This window comes from Heterocephalus glaber, unplaced genomic scaffold, assembly GCF_053883595.1.
Source record: "Heterocephalus glaber isolate CG9 unplaced genomic scaffold, H.glaber_assembly_v1.0 deba00001452, whole genome shotgun sequence".
Lineage (NCBI taxonomy): Eukaryota > Metazoa > Chordata > Mammalia > Rodentia > Bathyergidae > Heterocephalus > Heterocephalus glaber.
Genome location: NW_028258302.1, coordinates 17,477,870 through 17,502,444, shown reverse-complemented (window position 1 = coordinate 17,502,444; position 24,575 = coordinate 17,477,870). Strand labels below are relative to the sequence as shown.

The 24,575-nt window shown below is 48.8% G+C and overlaps 1 protein-coding gene across 2 annotated transcripts in view; it reads right to left on the bottom strand.

Moving 5' to 3' along the window:
* Positions 1-3,411: 3,411 nt before the first annotated feature.
* The window catches only part of Stpg1 (sperm tail PG-rich repeat containing 1), a 50,470-nt gene continuing 29,306 nt past the window's right edge, over positions 3,412-24,575 (bottom strand). Inside the window, exons 2-6 of one of the 2 annotated variants that reach the window (XM_021263071.2) lie at positions 22,727-22,897; positions 18,188-18,296; positions 15,190-15,352; positions 7,459-7,649; positions 3,412-5,367 (exon numbers count right to left, since the gene is read on the bottom strand). In XM_021263071.2, coding sequence (XP_021118730.2) covers positions 5,291-5,367; positions 7,459-7,649; positions 15,190-15,352; positions 18,188-18,296; positions 22,727-22,897 — 711 coding nt within the window. In that variant the 3' untranslated portion in view covers positions 3,412-5,290. Of the gene's footprint in view, positions 5,368-7,458; positions 7,650-15,189; positions 15,353-18,187; positions 18,297-22,726; positions 22,898-24,575 lie in introns of those variants that run through there. The other variant, XR_015452786.1, reaches the window with a different exon arrangement.

Genomic DNA, 24,575 nt, shown 5'->3' with positions numbered 1-24,575 from the left:
ACACGCTGCATCGCTCCTTTTGAGTTTCTGGCGGGAGAGAGGAGGGCGGGGTGAGGGAGACCTCTCCTTTCTCTCCACCCCATTGTGAAGGATGGGGGTACCTGTGAGCTCTCGAAAGCCGAGGCGCCCACTCTGTTTTGTTTTGTTTTGTTTTTTGGTACCAGGGATCGAACTCAGGTCCTTGCGCCTGTGAGGCAGGTAGCGGAACCACTGAGCTAAATCCCCGGCCCCAGGCACCCACTCTGGCAGGCAGCAGAATCTGAATGTGGTCCCAACAAGGCCAATTTAACTACCTTAGGATCATTGACTCTGACATACAGGTCTAGAAAAGGCCAGAATGGCCATGACCTCACAACCTGGGGTCAAGGACCTCACAGCTGGGGCCAGTGCACAGAGCCCAGGGCTGGAAGCCATGAGACTTGAGTCTTGGGCCAACTCAGCCCAAAGTCCTACTCCCCAGGCTGTCTCTTTCCCTGGAGATGGCTCTTCCTGGGTCCTAGTGTGAGACCTAACTAACTCCATTTTAAAGTTTGACTCCATCTTAAATATAAGACAGTAAAATGGCCTTGACATAACTTCCACTTCACTGAAGTCAACTATTCCCCTAGTCTCCTTTGTGCCCATAAACTAATGATAAAATGTCCTTGCTGTGGGACAACAGATTAAAAAAAAGACACAGCTCCTAACTCAATCCTCTGTCTGTCCAGAAAACAGATGCTCCCAGGCCCATTATCTATAGAACATTCTGTCAATGTGCTGATTGTTCCTTTTTCCCATAAACTCTACATGTAGCCACCCCTCAAGCCCCCATGCTTGCTAAATATCAACCAATCATGTAACTGCTAAATGGAACATCCCCAAACCTTGTGGTAGCCACAATAAAAACCCTGCTGATTTGGAATTCGGGGCTCTCAATCCTGGTCCGCTGCGTTGGTGACGATTGAGTGCCCCTGCTCGAGCTTGAATAAACGACCCTCGTGTGTTTACATCGGAATCGGCTCCTTGATGGTCTTTGGGGACTTCGCGATCTGGGCACAACACTAGAAGTTACTTTGCATCTCTTTTCATGGCTTCATGTTGGGACATTGAAATCAGCCAGGGTAAAAGTGTTTAGGCCATGGATACTGAAAAGTACTATAAATCAAGCCCTTTATTTCCCCTAGAGAACAACTCACAAATCAGTGCTTGCTTGCTTGCTTCCTTCCTTCCTGGCTTCCTGGCTTCCCACTGCTCCATCCTGTCCTCTTTCTTTGGCTGTAAAGGCACGGTGTGCTCTACATTGGTTGTGGCTATCATCTCTAGTGCCTCGGTTTCTGCGCTGGGCCTGGGAGCCCCATAATGTGAGGGAGGGGACAGCACCCTGAGTGCCTCCCTGGCTTCAATCCCAACAGCTTTGCTTTGTAAATATTAGGGTTTCTTATAAATGTTTGTCTGAATTAAACTTTTTATTTATTTATTTTTTTGGTACTGGGGATCGAACTCGGGACCTTGCATTTGTGAGGCAGGTGCTGGAACTACTGAGGTAAATCCCAGGCCCGAATAAAACTTTTTTTAAAAAGTTTGAAAACTAAGATTCCTATAAAAACCTCCCAGCTTCTAAACAGTCCATAGTCCATAGGCCTTGCCGATTGACAGTGAAACACTAGCCTCAGCCTCAAAATTAAGATGTGCCGAAGAGCTCACTGATGAAATCATATAATAGTTCAATTTAATCTTTTTAAAATCAAGGCAAAGCCTGGATGTGGTGATTTATACCTGTAATCGCATCACCCTGGGAGGCTGAGGCAGAAGGATGGCAAGGTCAAGCCCAGCCTGGGCAATGTAGTGACTTAGCAAGATGCTTGTCTCAAAATGAAAAAATAAAAAAGGGCTGGGGCTGTAGCTCAGTGTGAAGGCCCTGGGTTCAATCCCCAGTACATTAAATAAATAAGGCGAAAAATCCATGATGAATAAAGTCTCAAATTTTTACAGAAGGGGTCAGCATTACCCATACTTCCTTTTGCCTCAGGCTCCGAAATGCCCATGGGACCCTGCTCTGCCTGGCCCAATCCTCACTGCTGCTGTGACATCATCCCAAGTGTCACAGTGAGGTGATGTGTGAAGGTCAGATGATAGGAATGCAGAGCAGCAGGGCAGCACCAGGTATTAGAGTTAATGTTCACTTCCTGCTGTGCTTTCTGCTCAGCTTCCTTCCTGGAGCCAGGAGCCATGTAGGAAACCAGAAGCTGGTGTTTCTCAACTAGGCTTGCATATTAGAATCACCTGGGCATCTTTCTCCTCACTACCCAGGCTCCACCCCAGAGCAATGCATTCAGCATTTCTAAGCAGGGACCCAGGCATCCGTACTTTGTGAAGTTCCCTGGCCGATTACAATGTCCAGTCAAGGCTGAGGGCTGCTGATCCACAGTTTATAGTCACACAGGCCTCAAACCTTTGCAACCTCGTGGTGTCTGCTTGGAATATTGCACTTAAGGCATCATCTGCATCTTCGTACAGCCTGCTTCTGCAGAGCTCTGGGAGGGAGCCGGCAGCGTCCCATACTCCTGCATCCATGCAGCCTCCAGCAAAGCTACTGGGACAAAGACAGACAAGGGCAGTGGAGCCTAGAAAGGCCAGTTGGGCCCCAAGGAGAGTCTCATAAGCCTTGAGAAAGTTCCATCCTGCCCTTGTGAAAAGTCAGGGAGGAAAAGCAGCTCCAGAGCCCCGCAGCTGCCATTCCAAGATTATATTTTGCTGCAAAGGGTGAGAAGGTGAAAGGAATAGAAAGAAGGTGATCACTTTGGAAAGGCAGCTGGTGGCTGGTGGGGAGAGCATCACCTGTGTGCAGGTGACTGTCACCCAGTGGATTAGGGCACATGAGACAGCAGAAAGGAATGAATGAGGAAGGCAGGAGGGAGAGAATGACTAAGGGCATGAGAGGAAGGAAGGGAAAGAGGGAGGGGAGGAGGACAGTTGGAGGAAAGGAGGGAAGATAAACAAGCAGATAGATGGACAAATGGAAGCCCAGATGAGGAACTGAACAATTAAGTGTTTTTATTTATTTATAATTTGTGTGTGTGTGGCACTGGGATTGAACCCAGGCCCTTCACACTGAGCTACATCCCCAGCCCTTTTTTTCATTTTTTATTTTGAGACAAGTTCTCTCTAAGTTGCCCAAACTGGGCTTGAACTCATGATCCTCCTGCCTCAGCCCCCCAGAGTGCTAGGATTATAGGATGTGCCACCACACTCAGCTAATTAAGCATTCGTTCAACTCTTGCTACTCTAAGCATAGCCCCTGGACTAAGCTCCACCTGGAGCTTGTTAGAAATGCAAACTCTCAGCCCCCACTCCCAACCTATTGCATTTCAAGATCTCCAAGTAATCAGTACACATACTAAAATTCAAGAACTACTTTATTGAGCTATCTGTGTATCTTAAGCCTAGCTGGCTACATTACAATCACACCAAGAACTTTAATAAAGATACCGATGGCCAATGAAATTAGAACTTTGAGAGCTGGGGCCCCGGCATGCTCCTGAGCTGAGCCTAATAGCCAGCTGGGGCTCAGGGACCTCTGGGCTGGACAGGGATGTGGGTAGCCTGTGACAGCTTAAGAGAGGCTGTGGGCCACAAAACAGACTCTCTGAGCTCAGGGTGTCAGCCTGGCCAGGTGGGCTGTGGAACGTGGATTGTGATTGACTGAGAGCTGCTTGCTTTTCTCTCCCCAGCCCTCTCTCCTGACTCACTTAGAGGAGCTCAGGGAGACACAGTCTTCACTTGGTGGAGCCCTCTGAGCGGCCAGGAGGGTTCATGTAAAGATTTTTCCATCCTACTGACAGTGGCAGATCCGGAAGCCATTGGTTGGGGTTGCTCCAGATACCGTCAGACAGCAGCAGCCCCAGCCCCTGGAGCCCCACCTGTTTCACTCAGAGCATCACTGGCACAGCCCCAGGAACATTGGACCTTGGAGCCCTTGTACTCCTGCCAGAACTTCCCTTCAAGAAAAAGCCACGGGCCCGTGCAGACAGACATAGGAGGCTGCCCTGCCCTTCAATCCAGAGCTCCTGCTCTTGGCAAGGCACTCCAGGCTGCCTCTCATTCATTCCAAGGCCATTGGGGTCTCTTCAAGTATCTAAGAAAAAGGCCAGCTTTTGTGGGAAGCAAGAATTCAGTTTAATTGAATAGAATACCCATCCTTGTCCCTCAGCCTTCCCAAAGGCAAAGCCAGTCAGCAGGAAGTTCTGACAGGAAGGCACAGCTGTGCCACTCACAGTCACAGTCAGGGGGAGAGCGTGGGGAAGTGAGAGCCTGGTGTGGGGGAGCGAGGTGGGGGGGTGTGGGGAGGATGCACAGAGAGCCCCACTGACAGCAGTGCTGGACAACATCAATATTTGGAGAAGGAGAGGATGTGTGGTTAGGTCTATTTCATCTGAGTTCTTTAGTCTTCCTCTTGCAGAAGGGAAAAGATTTGGCAAGTCAGAAGAGATCCATTAAAGACTGACAAACTTGTCAACAAGTCTTCCTCAGACACTGGTGCAGAGGGTCAGCGAGGGGGTAGATGGAGCAGGCGCAGGCAGGGAGGGTTGGGGGTGTCAGCCTGTAGGCACAGGGCACAGGATGGCCTTCCTGCCCCTTGGATTGCTGTTTCTGGGGCCCAAGCTCCACAGAGTGCTGTCATATCTGCTATTGAGGCAGAGCCTGTGAACTTCGCAGCAGCCTCTGCAGCAGTGAGTAATGAGTAAAGGTGAACTAGCTTCCATGTTCTTCGGGAAAGTGCCATGTGAAGGTTCAGGGCGGCTGGCAATACCTTCGAGTGTCTGCCAAGGAGCTGCTGGCCCTTCCTGGCTCTTGGAAATGAGGAAGAGTCTGGAAGCCAAGGGCAGTTGATTGGGTCTGCACCTGGGTACTCTCAGACCCCAGAGACCTGGCCGGGCACCAGGTTTATCGACAGGGAATTTGCCAGCAGCTACCTTCATGGAAGATGGACTCTCCTCTGTGGAGTCTGTGCTTCAGGAGTCCCTGGAATCTGTGGAAGAGTCATTCCAGAGCCACCTGCACAGATGACTAGGGAAGTGACCAGGGCCTCTGGCCATTCCTCCTTGCTACTCAGGAAAACACTGGAATTGGCTCTGAGTTAGTCTCCCAAGGCAGCTCGAGACAAGGCCACTTCAGCAACCAGGGTACACCACTGGGCAGGGTGACCTTGTCAGCAGCCACAAACAAAGCACAGGTTCTCCTAGTGAATATCCTGGGGAGCTGGGGTTGGGGACCTGGGAGCTGAGGTTCTCCCTGAGCTCACGTGGCGTTGCTACATTACTGGGACCCATTTGTTGTCCTCGTTGTAGAGGAAGGACTGCTTCCCTGGGTGCTCGGGCTTGTATGTGGCTGAGGAGAGAGAGAGAGATGGTGTTAGGAGAGAAAGACCAGGAGCTAGAGAGCTTTCTACCTCAGAACTGGAAAGGCCAGGGGAACCCTGTTTCAGCCCCTCCATCACACAAGTGTGGAGAGAAGGAGAGAAGAGAGAGGGAGAGAGAGAGGGAGGGAGGGAGAGAGAGAGGGAGGGAGAGAGAGAGAGAGGGAGAGAGGGAGAGAGAGAGGGAGGGAGAGAGAGAGGGAGGGAGAGAGAGAGGGAGGGAGAGAGAGAGAGAGGGAGAGAGACCAGCCTCATATTACATGGCTCTCAACTGGCCTCAGCCAAACTAACACTATGGTTTTCAGCATTCTTTAAAACATTTTAAATTCTTTAAACAGAACAAAATTTATGAAATATTTTTGTACAAAAATCAAAAACCACACTGAATAAAGCAATGTTCTTGAAGAAGCAAGGGGTTATCATGGTAGATTTTGTTTTGATCTGGTCAGGAAATTTCCAGAAAGGTGAAAGCCATGACAGCTGCAAGACATGGTTCTCTAGGGATGAGCAGCCAGGACAAGCAGGCTTGGGGACCACAGCCCGAGGTGATGGGAAACTTTTCTATCAGAGTGACTTGGCTAGTGAGGGCCCCTTGAACGTCTTCTCGGGGAGATCCTAAGGGGAGCCCATGGCTGCCCAGTCTGTCTGCATCCCCTGGAAGCCATGAGGGATGTCACCTTGGTGAAGGTGAGCACAGCAGCAGGAAGCCACCTGTACGTGTGTGCCGGGCACCTCACACTCAGATGAAGCTCCTAGAGCAGTGGTGGCAAACCATTGGTACATGTGCCACAGTGGGCATGCAGAGCCCTCTGTCGGCACACAAGCCAAGTTGTCCCAGCAACCAAGCATTAGATATTCAGGCTTAATTGCAGTGTTGGTACTCTGTGATAAATAAATGGGTTTTGTGTTGCAGTTTGGGCACTTGGTCTCTAAAAGCTTCGCTATCACTGCCTTGAGGACGGGGACAAACAGGGTCAGACAAGGGTCCCCACCTGTTCTGAGGCCTCTGGGAGCTCACTACTTATATGGAAGTGCGCACATTTGCTGGGCTAAATCATGTTCTTGTGGATCAACCAGATGACCTGGGCTGTCTTGTTGGTCTGATTATCAACGCATTTGCAAAGCCCAAGCTACCAAAACTAGGATAATGACTTTCTTCCTGCCCCACTTCCCTGACATTTTTATTACCCATGAGTGTCTCTCCTAACCAGACTGGGGGATGAGCTCTAGCCCTGTCACCTTAGCCCCCCAGGCTGGGAGCATCCTTGGTGCACTATGAAAAGTGGGCATCCCAGCTCTGCCTTCCTCTCCCATGCACCTGCCGCACCTGTCAATCCCCAATGCCACCAGCTCTGGCCATTGTCAGGGAGTGGTAATAGCTAAGGGGAGCTACGGAGAGCTACAAACAGACAGACAGGTACAGAGGCCACCTATGGGAGTGAGCCCCTCACGATGTCAGCTCTCAGGGAGATCCCAGGTGTAACGAGGGCCACTGCTTAAACTCATCTGTAGGAAGGGAGTGGAGCTACACAGCTTTACAGAGCAGCTCCATCGGACAGTGCCTGTTTTCTTCCATCACAAACAAGGCATGAGGAGGAGGGGATGTGCCTAGGCCCTCTGCTGTGCTGCTAAGGCACTTGGAGCTGTGGACATCTCACTATCCAGACCCTCCTCTCTGTAAAACATGTTGGCCAGACTAGGACCAGTGGCTTAACTACTTTTAAGAACAAGAACTTTTCTGACAATCTGATAAAAGTATGGCATTTGCATGCTCCAAATCTGCAGTCCGGAGTCACCGGCCACCCACAGCCCATCTGTGACCTCATGGACCTTCCTGGTCCTCAGTATGAATCCCTGACCCTGATCATCTCTAAGAGCCCTTTTACCTTAAAAAAACAAAATATTTTTATACTCTGAAAATATGAGCTGATAACTCTTCTAAATCTGCTCTCACCCCTGTAAACTATTTGGCAAACAACCTATAAACCAGTGGTGTTTGATGGCACGGGAATGGCAAACAAGTCCAGATTAGGTTTTACAATCATTTAAAACAGTCCTCTGACCTGGGCCAGGGAGGCCTGGCTGGGAAGGTACCATTATCCACCAGCTGGTGTTGGACACAAAGGACGAGCTAGAGACGAAATGCTTGGTGGGCCCAGCGTAGTTCACAGTCTCATACTGACCAGGGCCTGGAAGAGATGGCTTTGGGGGCAGAGGTAAGGGCTGGGCTGAGAAGTTCAGGACAGGGCTTTTCCTTTGGAAAAGACAAAATGGGAAGATGTCACTAAAGTATTCTATTGAGTCAATGCCACCTTTAAATGCAGCCAAGGCCTGCTCAGCATCAGGAGGTCTTCAAGAAACCCAGACATAGCTTGAAGAGACATGAGCCAACCCCTAGCTCCTCTGCCTGTAAGCCCAGGGTCTTTGACTTCAGTTTCCTCCTCAGCACAGTGGTGATCATAGCAGTACCAACCCTTTAGGTTCATAGTCAGGGTTACATGAGGTGATGTACCTGAAACATGGTTCTCAGGACAGGCCTGGCACACAGTGAGAACTCAGGATGTGATAGCTGCAGCTTTGTTGCTGGGCCAATGAGGAGGGGCAAGCAGCACTGATCTCATGTGCTGACTCTTGATTGATTAGTAGTACCTGGCTGGAGCTCTGTGAGATGAGGCCTCGCTGGTCTTGGTGATCCACTTGTGATATCTGCCATGGCCAGGCCATAAGAAAAACCATCCCACCCAGGTCCCTTCTAGCTGTGACCCTCTATCAGGCCTTGATTCACAATTCCACTGGGTTGCTAGGGCCTGCCATTTCCAGATTGTCAGCAGAGTCAAGCTACTCTGCCCACCATGCAGGGCAAGGGCTGCCTCCTCCTGCCTTATTCCCAAAACTTCTTCCAAGGCCTTTCACCAAAGGGGGACAGAAGATTCTCAGAGCACAGGACAACCAGGGAGCCTCACCTTACCTTGAAACAGAGGAGGGAACAGGGGATTCCTGGCCCCTGAGACCCTGCTGCCCTTGGGCTACTATCTTCTGAAACCGAGCCAAGAAATGTCAAGTCAACCTCCTTATTTTGTTAATGAAGTTGTTGTCCAGCAAGAAAAAGTGACACATTCAGATCACAGAGCAAGTTGGTGAGACACTAGAATGCACGCCTCTGGGGCCCAGCAATTTGGAGAAAGCATCATGGCAGAGTTGCCTGAGTTTGAGTCACACAGACCTGAGTCTGAATTCCAATTATGCCATTGCCTGGTTGTGAGACCTTGGACAAGGCCCCTGAATTTTTGTACTCTGTGTCAGTAACAAAGAACAAGAACACTCACTCCTCATAGAGGTGAAATGATAATACAGAAAAGGTATATGAGGCACCTCGCATGGCGCCAGCACACAGAAATTAAATGCCAATAGAAGTAGCAGTCCTTATTATGAACATGTACTGCTTTGCCACAGAGGAGCAACCAAGGTTCAGGAGAGAGAGTTTGGGCCCCCTCATACCAGACTCACCAGAGGCAGGGGACCCTCCTCCGGCTGGAAGCTGCCATAAATCTGCCTGAGGCTTAGGCCTTGTGATGGAGGAACAGCTGGCTTGGATGCTTACATTTAGAACGAAGGTGCCCACAGGAAATGGAACACATTGCTTCACTTCTCCCCGTCCCCCAATCTTTATGGAAGAACCGATGACAGGGTGAAATCAGCAACCTCTCTGCTTATAAATAAGTGCTGGCTTCTCCCTCTTCTGGGTGTGGCTCGCCCTTCAAAGCACCCCCAGAAAGTTGATGAGTGGGTGACTGGCCTCATGGAGAGACCGGCTTAAATGCTGGAATTCAGTGCTAGATGGAGCCAATCAATGTGTTTGGTCACCTGTTAGTCTGGGTCACCTCTCATTCTTTGAGAAATCCATGAGGCAGCCACTTTCCTAACCAGGGCCACCTGGGTGTGGGTACAGCCTGCTGGTCCTGTGTTCCACCGATACTGGCCAGAACAGGCCGAGGGATTCCTTCGTTCCACCAGCATCCCAGGCGGGGTTCAGCACCTTAAGCCCGGAGCTAGGGGTCTTTGGTGAGCACCAGCCATGTGTGCAGCTCCCTGCCAGGCATGGGGGAGTCCAGACTGTTCAGTGCTAAGGCCCAGACCTGAAGTCCCCAAGGACTGGGCAGTCCACAGCTAGTGACAATCATGACTGGTGACAGCAAAGGGAGTCTAGCTGTGCACTCAAAGCTGGGCTTGGATGTCTCTGTTCACCAGCTATGTGTCCTTAGAAAAGCTCCTTGGCCTCCCTAACCCTCTGTTTGTGTCTGTGAAACAGTGGGTAGGAACATCTGCTACCCAGGATTGTTGAACAGATTAACTGACTAACTTGGATTACTTATAAACATGAGAGCTGTTAAAATAGTTTAAAACTCTGTGCTTTGAGTGCAAATTAAGAAAGACAGAGACTGGCTGGGTGTGGAGACGCATACCTGTAACCCCAGAAGGCTGAGGCAAGAAGATTGCCACAAGTTCAAGGCCACCTGGGCTACATAGTGAGTTCAAGGCCAGCCTGAACTACATAGTGAGACCTTGTTTCAAGAAAACCAATACAAAATAAAAGGAGAGCTAAGAGATTAATTCCAACTGGGGGAATCCAGGAATCCACATTGGAGAGGTAACGTTTGCCCTTGAGCAGAAAGGTGAGGAGGGGCATTCTGCTGTAGGCACAGCAGGTGCACACCTGGGAGAGGGGAGCAACACAGCCCACCTAGAGGGACTGGGACACAAGGGGACAGGGCTGGTCCCCTTGGCTGCCTTCAACTCTCCACCCATTTGGGATTTCTGGTTGTTGTCTTGCTCCCAGCACCCTTTACCAACCTGATGAGACGTCAAAGCGAAAGTTATCTTTAGGCTGCTCAACCCAGCCTGCTGGCCTGTGCCCCTTGCTCCCATTTCACCTTCCTGAGCACCCGGCACAACACTGATCTGCCACTCTGTGCCTGCGGCCAGGACACTCGCCTTCCCTGCAAGCTCTGATTCATTCTTCCCATTCCCACACCTTGGAAGCCTCCTTCCACCTCCTCCCGGTGATGGCCTTGGGAAGCTCCCTCTCTGAGGCTCAACAGAGCAGCATGGGCTTTGGAGGGAGATGGCCCGGAGGCCCACCCCAGCTCTGGCACTGCACGTCAGAGTGGACTCCAGTCCCACTGCTCCCCAGAGGAGAGGTGGCGATGTCACTAGGAGACTCCTGTGCCAAGTCCTCAGCTCAGCGCATCCACCTCTCCAGATATTTGGGGATTCTTTCCTCCATTTATTACACCTGGATTTCCATGCTGTGTGCTTGCCTTACTTTTTAAGGGACGAGATTGTGTTGGACTCAACGTAGAGGCACCCATGCCTGCTCTGGGGACATTTGCTGAACTGCAGAGAAAGCAAAGAGGTTGAAGCAAGTAAGGGTCCCGGACCCTGAGTCCCACCTTACATGTTCCCCTCATCCAGGGTGGCCCCCTGGACCTCATGTCAGGGTGGGGTGGAAAATCACTAAGGTCAGGCAGATCACACCCAGGGCAGCCCCTAGCGCCTGGTGAGCAGGGCTTTTATGAGCCTCATCACTTAGCTCTGACAGCCACCCTGGCCCTGCCCTGTGGAAAGAAAACTCCCATCAAAGGCTCTGAGTTGGTCACTACCTGATTAACTGCGTTGGCAGCTTCCAAGGTGAGCTGTTTGCAAATGGCCCCAAATAATGAATGTCCTCAAGGACTCAGCAGGTCACTTGGGGAAGGCATCCGAGACCCTCTCCTCTCCTACTCTCCCAGGCACGGGCTCATTCTGCCTCAGGGATTCCCAGGGTTGGGAGGGAGAAAGGGGCCATTTTTCTCAACATTAAAGGGCAGCCAATTGCCTCTGGGTGGAATGCAGTATCTGTTTAACAGGGGGAGTGGGTGACAGATTACAACTGCTTGGGAAGAAGCATCCCATATCTAATTGAAAATCCTGGGGAACTTTAGGTGGGTCCGATGTAATTACCTAACTTGGAGCAGGGCCAAGGGGCTTGGTCCTCCAGCTCTGGCTTGACAAGACTGTGTCTGTGCAAAACTAGTGGCTTAAGAGCTCCAGGAAGTTGACCAAAGGGTTAGAAACATGTCTCTGGGGCTTCCAGAATGCGGGTTGGAAGGTGGCAGAGGAAGAACTATTGTGATCTCCAAAGCCTTTATCTGACCCAGTGTACCTTACTGAGTCACCACCGTGACTGGTACCAAAGGCTTTACGAAGTGAAACCTTGGCTGACTCGTACTTGGCTTCCCAAGACGACCTTCGAACTGATAGAGCCTTCCAGCTTTGAGTCAGCAAGATGGCCAGAGGATGTGACACACCGTGAGCCTGGCCCAGTGATGCCCCTCAGGGTCACCAAGGACCTGCTCTCAGGCTCAAGTAGAGCCATGGGAGTTCAACGGGCCATCTCCTTCCACCCTGGCAACTGCAGTACCCATGGTATGAGGTGTTAGATGAATTTGAATTCCTGGGAGCTGAGTGACCTTTCCCCCTCACAGGCTCTCAGGCTGGCCCAAGGGGAAGGCAGGAGGTGCCACATGTCCTGTGTCAGAATCTGTGCTGACCCAAGCCCATGCAGCCTGCGCAGCCTCCCTGGCCCATTCCAGCCCTGGTGGCCACCTCCTGAGCACATGAGTCAGGTCACCCTTCCTCTCACCTCTCTGTGTCAGCAATACGGGACTAATGATGCCGGGGGTGGGGGATCCACACCACTCCAGTTCTCCTCATCCTGAAGAAAGTAAAGTTGGCAGACTCTTCTGCAAGCTGTCACCCTCCCGCCCAGACAGAAGGCAAGCGACTCCAACCCGGAACAAATGAGGCAGTTCTCATATTGTGTCTCGTGTGTGAAACCCAGTGGCTCAGGCTGCACGAGTTTCCAAGGGATGAAGACGATGATGAGTCTGAGATTCCCAGCACAGCTCCTGTGGCCCTGGAGGTGACAGGTGACCAGGTCTGATGTGGACAGAGTCTGGATAAAAGTGACAGGCATATGTGGAGGAAGCAATGCAGACATTCCTGGGGACCCAACAACCCTAGATCATGGCCCCAGGAGACTTCTGTCCCTTGCTGCCCTCCAGGGCCACAGGAGGAAAGAGGACTGGAATTTGACAGACTGGAGCTGTAATGTCCCTGCAACACCCCACCATCTGGCTGTGTCTGGTCTTCTCCTCCCCCGTATCCTGCATCATTCAGCATGAGAGAGGGAGGCTTTCTAAGAGTAGTCCAAAGCCTATCTGTTCATCTTCTTGCTTTTAAAATAAAACAAGGCCGGGGATTTAGCTCAGTGGTTCTGCCGCCTGCATCGTAAGGGCAAGAACCCGAGTTCGATCCCTGGTACCAAAAAATAATAATAAAATAAAATAAAACAGACTTCCCAGTGTCACCCTTTCTGGGTCAGTTTTAAAATGTATGTTTTGGACCTCCTCTTCTAGGTCCAGATGCACTGCCCGCTGTGTGCTCCCTTGAGTGACCTTGAGAAAACTTGGGGTCCTGAAGCATCAGAAAAGGGCACGCAAGGCGAAATGAAGGCCCAGAGAAGAGCTGAGAGCAGCCGTGAACTGCAAAGTTCCTGCTGTAAACCTTGAGGCACCCTCCACTCATCAGAGGGGACCCAAGTTAGGAGACACTGGGTTGAACAAGTTCCTTTACTGCAGAACTTCTCAGAGCCTTTAAATGCTGGGGTACACTGGGATGCTCCCAGAGGCAGAGGGCCAGTGTGCATACCAAGGATCTTTCATGCACAGAGCGCAGAGAGAGCAGGTGAGCACTGGTTGCCCCCGATGCTCCCTACTGCTCCTGTGGGGATGCGAGTGGCCATGCAAGCTCGGGCCCCTGGGAGTCAGCTTTCTCTGTGAGTTCCCCTGCTCCTGGGTGAGCTGGCTGAAAGTGTGGGGTTCCATCCATCTGAGCACCCCCACAGCCTGCGGTACCGAACCAGAGCCCTAAGGGCCTGCTGACTGACGGGAAAATACCATGAAATGAGAATGATTTTAAACTGCTCCTCCAAACTTGAGCAAAAGCTGAAAGACTCTTCCCTGGTAAAAAGGTTAAAACTGAATGTAAAGCCCTGAGTTTCATCTCAGCACCACACACACACACACACACAAAATCAACAACAACAAACTCTTCTCCACTTTTCTGTCTTATTTCACCATTTACCTTGAGGAAGTTTCCAGATTTGGGCTGAGAGCTTGAGCAAGAGCAGCTGCATCCCATGTCCTACTCTGTCTACAGGATGCACGGGGACAGCTACAGCAAAAGTAGCAGCCAGCTGTCTGAGGCTGGTGATGCTGCGCCCAGTGTGAACAGCAGGTGACACCCACGTGCACTGAGACAGCACAGGGAGCCCCGTAAATGTGCATGGCTGCATGTGTCGATTGGAGAAAAGAGCACCTCTGTTTCCCAGCTCCTCCCCATCAAATCCTCACAGGAGCCAGTGCAGGTGAGATTCTCAATCCCACTATACCTGAGACCCCCAGAGGCGAAGGCTCAGGAGGAGACAGAGCTGTATTCACACTCAGGGCTGTGACCCACTAGGTCTGGCCTCTCAACCACTCTGTTTTGCTGGTGGAGGTGAGAAAAGGCTGTGTGTGAAGGTGACCAAGCCAGCGTGGGGGCAGGAAGTCCCTGATGTTTGGAGGAAGCTGTTCCTGACACTGGCCCTGGGTCAACTTCCAGACCCAAAGCCTGAAGGGCAGAAAGGACTTCCCCAGTGGCCTCCATCAGAGGTCAGGCTTCCTCCTCCAGATCCTGTGCAACCAGGTGGACTTGATTGCCTGATTTTCAGCTCCCTGTGCCTGTGGCCCCAGACACCTGCCTGCCTCTCTGGAGGAGCCCAGGTGGTGCTATGCTCAGTCCCAGCCTTGCCCCCCAAATGGCCAGGACTGCCTTAGGGGCTCCATGGGGCGAGGGCCTAGACAGCAATCTGTCTGATCTCAATAGCAATCAGCTCTAGACGTTCCATAACAATCTGAGGGCTAAATAATTGTGTATTTTTAAGCATCTAAGATGAAAGTAACATTGAATATGTTGGATATTAAAATGGAAATATAGTATCAGTTTCCAAATTTTAAATTTCTGTTACTATTTATTAAGCCATCATTTGTACCTACTATACATCTAATATGTACAATATTTTAAATTCTGAAACCAACCCTATGAAGCATAAATTACTCTCACTTTACAGGCAAGATGGAGGCTCAGAGAGGTTAGTATACTGCCCCAGGTCACACAGCATAAACATAGCAGAGGAGAAATTCAAATTCTGAAAGTCTGACCAATTCCAAAATCTGGACTTTAAATCTCCATCAGTACAAACTGCACTGCCTCCATATGTCTTGCCACCTCCACAGAGGTTTTATCTTATGAAAACAGAATAATGTCAGCACTCAGAGAGAGTAGTATCATGGGGCATGTGGGAATATCAGACAACTCTGAGCCCTATTGTCTGTGGCCCTCACATTAGCTGTGTGTACTTAGGCAAATCTCAGCCTCACTGAAGCCTACCTTCTTCTATGAAGTAAGTAATTATTTTTACAATAGGCCTATCATAACTGAATGAGCTTTTAGGTTCCTGGAATGTAGAAATTGCTTAGTTAATGTTATGCATTCAACAAGTATTTACTGAGCACCTACTCTGTGTCAGTGAGGGCTTGTGGCCCAGCACTGACCCCTCTTCCCCTCTGCCCGTGTTAGGGTTCTCTCCCAGAACCACCCTGCAAAAAAGAGTGAGGAGAGGGAAATGAAGAAGAAGAAGAATCAGGACTCACGGGATAACAGACTTTTTTGAAACCTTGGTGTGATCATCTGGGTTGTAATAACCGGGCCCTCGGCCTGTTGGCAGTTTTAATCCACGGTCAGTTTTTGATTTAAAACAAGACATTAATATCTTTGGTGACTGCTTCACGAGGGATTCATTGACATCATAATGCCCTAAACAGAAAAAAAAAATTTTAAGACAGAATAAAGAACTCTTCACAAAAAAATAAAAAGCAGAACCATCCCCTAAGCATCTAAGTAATAGCTATAAGGCAACCAAGGTCAGTTTAGGATGGTTGGATGGCACAGTGACCTGGGCCAGCTCAGAGCTACACCCCTGCTCAGAGAGCACAGGCCACATGTGTCACACACTGAGCTGCCTGGTCCTCGCCGCAGCACAACCCCTCCACTCTCACCAGGAACAAATTTCTCAGCCTCGATGAAGCCCAGCCCTTTCCTCTACAGACCCAGAATAATAAAAGCTCCTCATCACAGGGGTCTTACGATTATGGAATACTATTTTAATGGTTGCCTTGTAAACATTACACAAGCAACAAGTATTTGTCGAGCACCTCGTACGTAGAGAAAGGTCCACCTGGTCCCAGAGCCCAAGCTTCCCACAACACCACCATGCTGTATCTGAAGAAACTGGGGAAGAAGCCCATTAATTTGTGTATAAAACTTCAGGGAGTAAAAAGCCTTGAGCCAGGATGAAGGAAAGGCCTGACTCCCTAAACTGTTAGTAGCCCTGAAAATGGGTGCAAGTGTTTGAGGTAAAAGCAGCAACACCAGGCAAAGGCCTTCAAGATGTCTGCACACTGGGACCCAAGCTTCCTATTCCTTGGAAATTAAGGGGATTGTTCAACAGAATGAAAAGGTTTGAGATACTAGGGTGCACATAGCACCAGTAGCTGAGGATCTGGAAATAGCCTGAAACTCCCAGTCCAGGGGTGGAGTTAGTACCAGGGCCAATCTGATGGGTTGTCAGCGCTGACAATCAGAAAGAGGCCATGAGGGCCGGGGATTTAGCTCAGTGGTTTCGTCGCCTGCTGCACAAGCGCAAGGACCTGAGTTCCATCCCCAGTACCAAAAAAAAAGAAAGAGGCCATGAATGGCCAGGGATTTAGCTCAGTGGTGCCGCCGCCTGCCTCACAAGCGCAAGGTCCCAAGTTCAATCCCCAGCATCAAAAAAAAAAAAAGACACAGAAAAAGGCCACAAGGCCACATGGACCTGTTTTGAAAATATGCATGAATGGAAAAAAAATAAAGCCTAGAAGTGTTTCAAATTTTCAGAGCAGAATTTCATCTTAATTGTTTTAAATAGAATTTACCTTTCCATTCCAAAAGTTCTAAAAACAACAATAGGGTCCACATCAGCAAGATTTTATTGAAAAGATCATCTCCTGTGATGGCAAAAGTGAGGGAAGACAAGTGCCCTGAGACAGGGAGGATAAATTACCCTTGCACTGAAGGGCAATTTGATCACAAGTATCAAAATTCTTAAATATCTTACATACCTTTTGCCTTAGCCATTCCACTTTAAGTAATTTTAAAAGGAAGGGTTTGTTTGTTTAGTTTTGTTCTGTTTTTTCCTTTTGTTTTTGTTTGTTTGTTTGTTTTTCAGAACTGGGGATCAAATTAGATCCTTCGCATTGAGCTTCATCACCAGTCCTTTTTTATTTTGAGACAGAGTCTCACCAAGTTGTCCCAGTGGCTTCAAATTTGTGATCCACCTGCCTCAGCCTCCCAAATAGCCAGGATTATGGTGTGCACCACCCAGCTTGGGAACTATGTTTCACCTTTGCCTGTAAAATGGGGATAAAAGAACGATGGCTTCCTGAGCATGTGTTGTGGGGAATTATGAAGCATTCAGCCTGGCACATGGTGAGTGCTTAGCAGGTGCCAGGATGCTTCCTCCTCCTGCTCTGGATTATAAAGAGTTGGAGACAATACAGGACCGGGACAGGACCAGAAGGAGCTGTGCCTGGCTATGGGGTGCCCACAGCCCAGGGCTCACCAGCAGGGACTCTGGCCAACCCCTAGAGATGCCAGCTTTGTTCCTCTGTGCAAACACACAAGGTGGGGCTTTGCCCTCAGATGATGGAAGGCAGGAGCTTTCCCAGGTTGAGCCTCTTAATTAGCGCTGGGTTTGTTCTGCAGCTTCAGACTAATCTTCTCAATTTTAATCTGGATTTGCTGAAATCTGACGGGCACTGCAATTTTCTCCACACCCCCCTGTGCAATGGGTGTGACTGCAGAAGCCAAGCCTCCCTACCCTCTTCCAGGCTCTGGGGCCCAAGGCTTCCGGCGGGGGAGGTGGGAGTCCCCCTGACTGATGTAGTAGCATGGAGGGTGTGGTTCGAGCGTAGAAGCACCATGGCTCCTGCAGCCAGGCTGCTCTGGGTCCAGACGCTCCAGGGGGCCCTGTGGTGAGACAGGCCAGCGGGCTCCTGGGTCAGACAGCTCTGGGCTTGGGTCTGCCGTTTACTGGCTGGGTGACACTGGACAAGTCATTTCAACCCTCTAAGCCTCCAGTTCCTCACCCGGAAATCAGGGCTAAGCACATGGAGCTGTGAGAACAGACACATGAGGGCTGCATGGGAAACACCACGGGGAGCAGGTTCAGGAAACAAAGCTGATAGACCCACCGAGTTAGGATTCGGTAACAAAGTCACAAGGCACAGTGGCAAGTCTGTGGCAAAGGAGCAGGCTGAACTTTCCCTGGCCAGGGGCTGCCATGGCACCTGGAGCATGTGAGTGTGTGACTTTTGAGGAGAGAGGCCACTTCCCACCTGGCTGCCCAGCTTGGTCAGGAGAAGGGGCAAGAAGGCTGCTGGGGACATTTCGGGGGCCAGCCACACCCCCTGGCAGAGCCAGGCCCTCACCCCTCTCCTCCTCCTCCCCAAGGCCCAGCTTTGTCCACAGAGATGCCCTACAAAGAAACAGGTGCCTGTGTATCAAAGCTGGAGCGCCAAGTGTAGGTGAAGGGCAGCGAAAGGAGCTGCTCACCTAGAGCGGGTCCCACAGCAGCGGCAGTGAACAGTCCCCTCTGGGTTTCAGACATAAACCCAGCTCGGCCGGAGACATTATTTTGCTGCTGGCAGCAAGAGGTGGAGGCCTGGGGGAGGAAAAACACCTGGTGTGCTCAGTTGTCTCTCTGTTTCTGTCTCTGTCTGTCTCTGTCTGTCTGTCTGTCTGTCTCTCTCTCTGTCTCTTCCTCTCTCTCTCGCCCTCTCTGCCTGGACAGGTGGAAAATTTCAGTTAAAAAAAAGTCAAATTTAAACCTGTCCTTAGAAAGTGAACTGACAGGCGCTGAGAAAGTCAAACTGTGCCTCCACAATTGTCCCAGCTCAAAAGAGCTGTGATCCCCAGCAAGTCTGGTCACCCAACGTGGTGCAGACAACAGTCCCTGGGTGACCCTGCTCAGGCTGTTTAACCTCTCTGAACCTGCGTTTTCTCGTCTTTAAAATGGATCTGATAATTAATTCCCTGCTCTATTGGCTATGGTGGGGGGGGCAGGATTCAAGAGGTCATCGGAAATCATCTATAGGAATGTGTTTTTCTAAGGGGGTAATGCTATACATGTAAATTACTTTTCATCATTTTTTCTGCATTTATTCTTTTCAGAACACTTAGTGTTACCTGTCCCCACCCTGATCCCTAGTTGCATTCCTCACTGTTCAAACAGTCCCTCTATAAACAGAGCATTTGGGGCACACACAAAAATCCTACCATTTGAGATTATAAGCAGTCTCTTGGCTCAATTTTTCTGGACTAACCAGAAATTAAGAATTTTGCCTACTCCATGTAATATCCATTTAAGGGTGCCCAGTACGTCCTGATCTCTCAAACTAATAGGAAAAAGCAAACTCCTGAGATCATTCTTTTGTTACACATGAATCACAAATATTTTAAATGCCAATTTGCAGCCAGTCTCCTATATTTATAGATAACAGATGCAATAAAAAGCGTGCCTGCCATCACTCCCTGGGAATATTTACTGAACAAGTGATTCTGTTTACTAGGCAGGATGGTTTGATTTTTCTGTGATATTCCTTTGTCAAAAAAATGTTTCTTGACAAATGCAGATGGCATTTTGATTTGGTGTTGACAAAAGTGGAGGAATTTTGCTTTTCCCAGGGTCCTAATGGCATGCAGAGAGGACAAACAAAAAGGCCAGATGGGCAGGCTAATTACTGGCCATGGGAGAGGAGCCAGGTCACCAGAGAGTAGGTAATAATATGGTACCAAGGTAAAGGACTGGAAAGGAGAAGCGGGGGGAATAGCAGTGGCCCAGGCAAAGTGAGGCCCAAAAGACCTCAAAGTGCAGCGTGGCTAACAAGATTATCGGATTTCTACTCCCACCAGCTGACTCCACTATTGTTCTCCTGGGTGGAAAAAAAAAGCCTCCTGCAGACAAAACAGCACTGCAGCTTTATTCCTCACCCAGACAGAAAAGCCACGGAAAAGGGGGGCATTTTGTATGCCCTGTGACATGGGAAGATTTTGCCCTTAGAAAAATATTCAGCTGGTTAGAAGGGAATGGAGCAGAGCTGTTGGACTGCCATGGAGAGAAGTCCAAGATCTTGTTAAGCAGAGAATGTGTGTGGACTGGGGTGCAGCAGGATCCTGATTCTGTGGGAGGGACCAGGGAGGAGAGTGTGAAAGAAATCACACCTGGCTGTTGGCCATGGGTCGCCTTGGCAAGCAGACTTACGGGGGTCCTCTACTGGCAGTCTGGGTTTCCATAGCGCTGGACGTGTTTTATGCTGAGCATGTGTTATACTCAGAGTCACATTAAAATAATAATGAATAATAAAAGACAATAGGAAGTAGGAAGATAGATCTTTTTCAAATGGGGAGGGAATCAGGAGATTCAGGGAAGGGAGGCAAGGGGATTAGAGAAGGAATTAAAATGTGCTATGTACCAACTTCACACAAGGAGTATAATCATTATGTGAGGCAAACATACATTAATAAAATATAAAAACTAGGAAAAAAATAAAACCAAGATGGCAAAAAATAATTACAATGAACAAACCCCATGCCCCTACTAATTGTTGATCCGTTGGCAGGAGGATATAACTCTGACTTGGGAAATGGTCGCTTCCAGATTAATATTTGGGTGGAACAAAGGGTTTGTCCTTCGATGTCACAGACATTTGTCATCACATGCTTGCTGCATCCGGGGCCTATGCACAGTCCATGTCATGTTCATCTCCTAGTCGCCCCGCCCTCTCAGAATGAAGGCCACGCACCTTCGTGGTGCTTCCATGGACCACAGCCTGTCCTCTCTCCTGTCAGCCGAGCAGTCTCCACGCTTGTTCTCCAGCACCTCACTGCGGTCATTCTCCACACAGCAGCTACCTCAGATCACATCACCCCACGCTCCCACCCCCTCAGGTGCTCCCCAGTGCAGAGAAGAAAGTTCAAACTCCCTCCTGGGGTCTTTAGGATGTGCTGCCTGGCCACTGCCTGTCTGCCTGGCCTCCCTTGCCTCCTAGCTCACAATCGATAGCCATTCCACCTTCTTGGAGGTCTCATGGGCGGCTCTTTGCTGTCCCAGGACCTTTGTGCAGCTCTGGCCTTTCTTTCAATTCTTGGTCTCAGCCTCTGAGCCTTCTCTGACCACCAAGTCTGAAGGGTGGTACTGCCACTTCTGTAGCCCCCACATATTCTCTCGCAGGCTTCTCCCTCAAAGCTGCCCACAGTTTGTAATTATTGTTTGTCTGACCAGTTCTTGTCTAAGTTCCCCATTGAGTACCACTGTACCACACCAGGCTGGCACACAGTAGAAACAGAACTCATGAAGGGAAGTCTGGCTGGACCAGAACAGCAGGACCTCTTATTCGCCAGCTCTTTACTTGAGCCCACTGATGCCAAATGATCCCTTTGAACTGGGTGACCTAGGGCAAGTCCCTTCGCCTCTCTGAGCCTCAGCTTCCTCTTCTATAAGTTGAGAGTAAGATCATCTATGTCATGGATTTTTGTGAGTATTAAATATGATGAATAAATAACTCTTAGCACTTAGTCCATGAAAAGTACACCACCATCATCACCGCATTCACCCCGTTATCCTAAGGGAAGACTTTCTGGAGTTGTACCACCCAGTGCAGTAGCTATGAGTCTTTGTGGCTATCGAAGCTGGAAATATGGTTATCAAAATACACACTGGGGGCCGGGGATTTAGCTCAGTGGTGCCACCGACTGCCTTGCAAGCCCAAGGTCCTGAGCTCAATCCCCGGTATAAAAAAAAAAAAAAACAGAAACAAAAAACACTGGGCTTTAAAGACTTAGGACAAGAAAAGAATCTTCCTAAAATTCCTAATTAATAATTTATACACTGATTATATGTTGAAATAATATTCTGGATCTTCTAGGTTAAACAAAATGCATTGTAAAAATGTATTTTACCTATTCCTTTTTACTTTTTAAATATGGCTACCAGAAGATTTTAAACAACACAACTAGATCCCATTACATTTGGCTTAGACTCAGGTTGTCTTGAACTTATTAGAATTGATGGGCTCAGGGCTGGGGATTTAGCTCAGTGGTTCTGCCGCCTGCCTTACAAGCATAAGGTCCTGAGTTCGATGCCCAGTACAAAAAAAAAGAATTGATGGGCTCAATCAAGGAAGATAGGCAGGCTCTTTGTAGTTCGAAAAATAAATATGGTTTATAAATACTACCAAAGAGGAAATTGAAAAGTGAAGTAATGAAAGGGTGAAATACTTTTAAATACACACAGTAGGCTCACTATTTTTTGTACAACTCATATCGTATGCATCTCAGAGTGCTCTCACTCTTGTCTCACTGGCTTCATATAAAACCCCACAGGGCAGGGATAATGAACTCTGTTTTACCACTGTGGCTCTAGGGGGTGGGAGACCTGCCAAAGACTGCCCTAGCCTTCTCCAGGTCCTGTATAGTCCTTGTGTGCATCTGCCCAGCCTAGAATATGCCATTTCACATCTGCATTAACACTATGAGGTAAACAGATATCCCTGTTTTACAGCCCAATGAACTAAGTCCTAAAAGACTAAGGGACTTGCCCAAGGCCATATGGTTAGATTGCAGGTTGAGATTTGACCCGAACCTACCTGTACCATAATTGGCAGAGTGCAATAGTTACAAAAAAAAAAAATCTTTTGACATGGAAAGGTAGAAGTTGATTTTCCCAATAAGAACCTAAAAATTAAATGAATTGTGACTAGGCCGATAAAGTACAGAATAATGTACCATTGTTACAGATGAGAAAAGTGTGTCCCTGAAAGGCTATGTGACTGGAATGATTCAAATAGAAGTATTTTTCAGGGCAGGGGTCTTCCTACTATTGCCCACCGGCCTCAGTGTCACCCACACCGCTCACTGGGTTCAGCAAAGTCCCTGTCAGATTCTTGCACAGAATTAGTACCCATGGGTTAGACGACAAATGCTACCTGTCTTACAAACAGAATTCAAATACTATTTTCCCAAGCTCCCCCTCCCTTTCATATCAGCAAGCCATTCGTTCAATTTATATTTAGCAGGTATACGCAGTGCTCTTACATTATAATGGTTTGGGGCAGGAGTTTCAGATTTGAGCACTTTCACGCAGATTGGCAACTGGAACATGCTGGAACAAGAATTACTGAAGTCTTTCTTCGAAGCAAAATTGGATGGGATAGTGTACGCATTAGCCGCAGGATATTTAGAAATAATGGTGTCCAATCGGGCACTCTGTGAGAAGAGAAAAAGCCAGAGGAATCAGCATCGTCATGGAATCTTGTGGCTCTAAAGGTCAGGTGTCAAAAAGATAGTACCCAGCACCAGGTCTAAAAGTATTTTCTAAAAGGTGACACTGTGGTAGGTGACAATGATAAAGTGACCTCAGGCTTTGAGCATTTGCTCTTGGAAAATGCAAGTTTGGGCCTGTTTGACTGCTATAAGCCAACTCAAATTATTCATCTTCTGTTCGGGACTTGGCAAAAATAATTTTGCCATAAATGCATTTCCACCCATCCTGTTCTGGGCCAAGTACACTTGATTCATCAGCTATTGGGTAATTCATGCAATGGGAGGTTTGACTCTCTTCTCCCAACCAAGCCTTTCCTCCTGCATGAAACTTTACATCTTGTTCCTAAGGTTAAGTGGGCTAAATGGCCTAAGCACAGATGGTTCCCACATCTCAGAGTCAGAAGGCCGAACAAAACTCCCCATCCCGTGCCTCCTACCCCCGCTGGGCGAATTACTGTTTTCATAAAACCCTACAATCTTTCTGCTATCTCAACAGAACTAATGCCATTCCTTTCAGGAAGCCACGACAAAATATTTTCAGTTAACAAACAAACACAATCAGTGTTTGCCAAATGAACAGGGACAAAAGCCATAGAAACTTAGCGATAACATCACTTTACCCTCGAGAGTATGGCAAGTATTGGAGTCCGATAAAACGAAACATTTCCCACAATTTTATGGTTAAAAGCTTGAGAACATTACCCTGGGTTTTCTGGGCTTGATGGGGTCAATGACTATACAAGTGCACAATGTGAGGGAAGCCGAGGGGTGGCATGAGCTCCGGGCCCCACTTTGCCCTGTGCCGGTGGTGATGATTCTCAGGTCTGGTTCATGGACCACAGTGGTCTGCAGGTGAGTGAACTACCAGACCCTGAAGTCTCATTCAGAGCCTAACCTGGGTCCGAGTCCCAGCTCTGCCTCCTTCTAACCATAGCAATCTGTTGATTTCTCAGACATAAGGACCCCCCCACCAGCCTTGTACAAACATTTGCCTGTGCATTTTGGCCAACTGTTTACCATGTACTTTGTGTTTCCTTTAATCTGCATGACAACTCTGAGTGGTGGGTACTGTATTGTGATTACTCCCACTTTACAGATGAGGAAACCAAAGTTCTGTTACTTAAATGGTAAGACAAACATCCTTAGCCAGGTGGTTTGCTTCCCTACAGAATGGTCAGATACCCGATTCCAAAGAGGAATGGGTTGAGAGCACGGCCCCGGGGTTGTAGCGAAGTTAGTTGACCATGGAATTTTTTTTTTGGCTTAAAAGACCTATTAATTTTACATTTTGGAAAAAAAATATTCTAAAATATTCCCAATAAGGGCAAGTTTCATAAGGTATCATAAAAGGATTTGTTTCAGAGTGTAGCTAAATTAACACTCACTCACCAATACTCCACACCCCTGGGCTACCCACCCAACCTTCGGTCTCCAATCTGGCCACATGCTGGTGTTTATGAACCTCTCTCCAACACATACTAACTTCTCCACACCACTCCTGCTATGTGCATACAGAGAAAGGCTACCAAAGTCCCCACCCCCCTGCCTCATTTAACTTCCTAGTCAGTACTGTGTACAATTGTAGAGCAAAGATTTGGTGTGTATTAAGGAGGCACTTTAT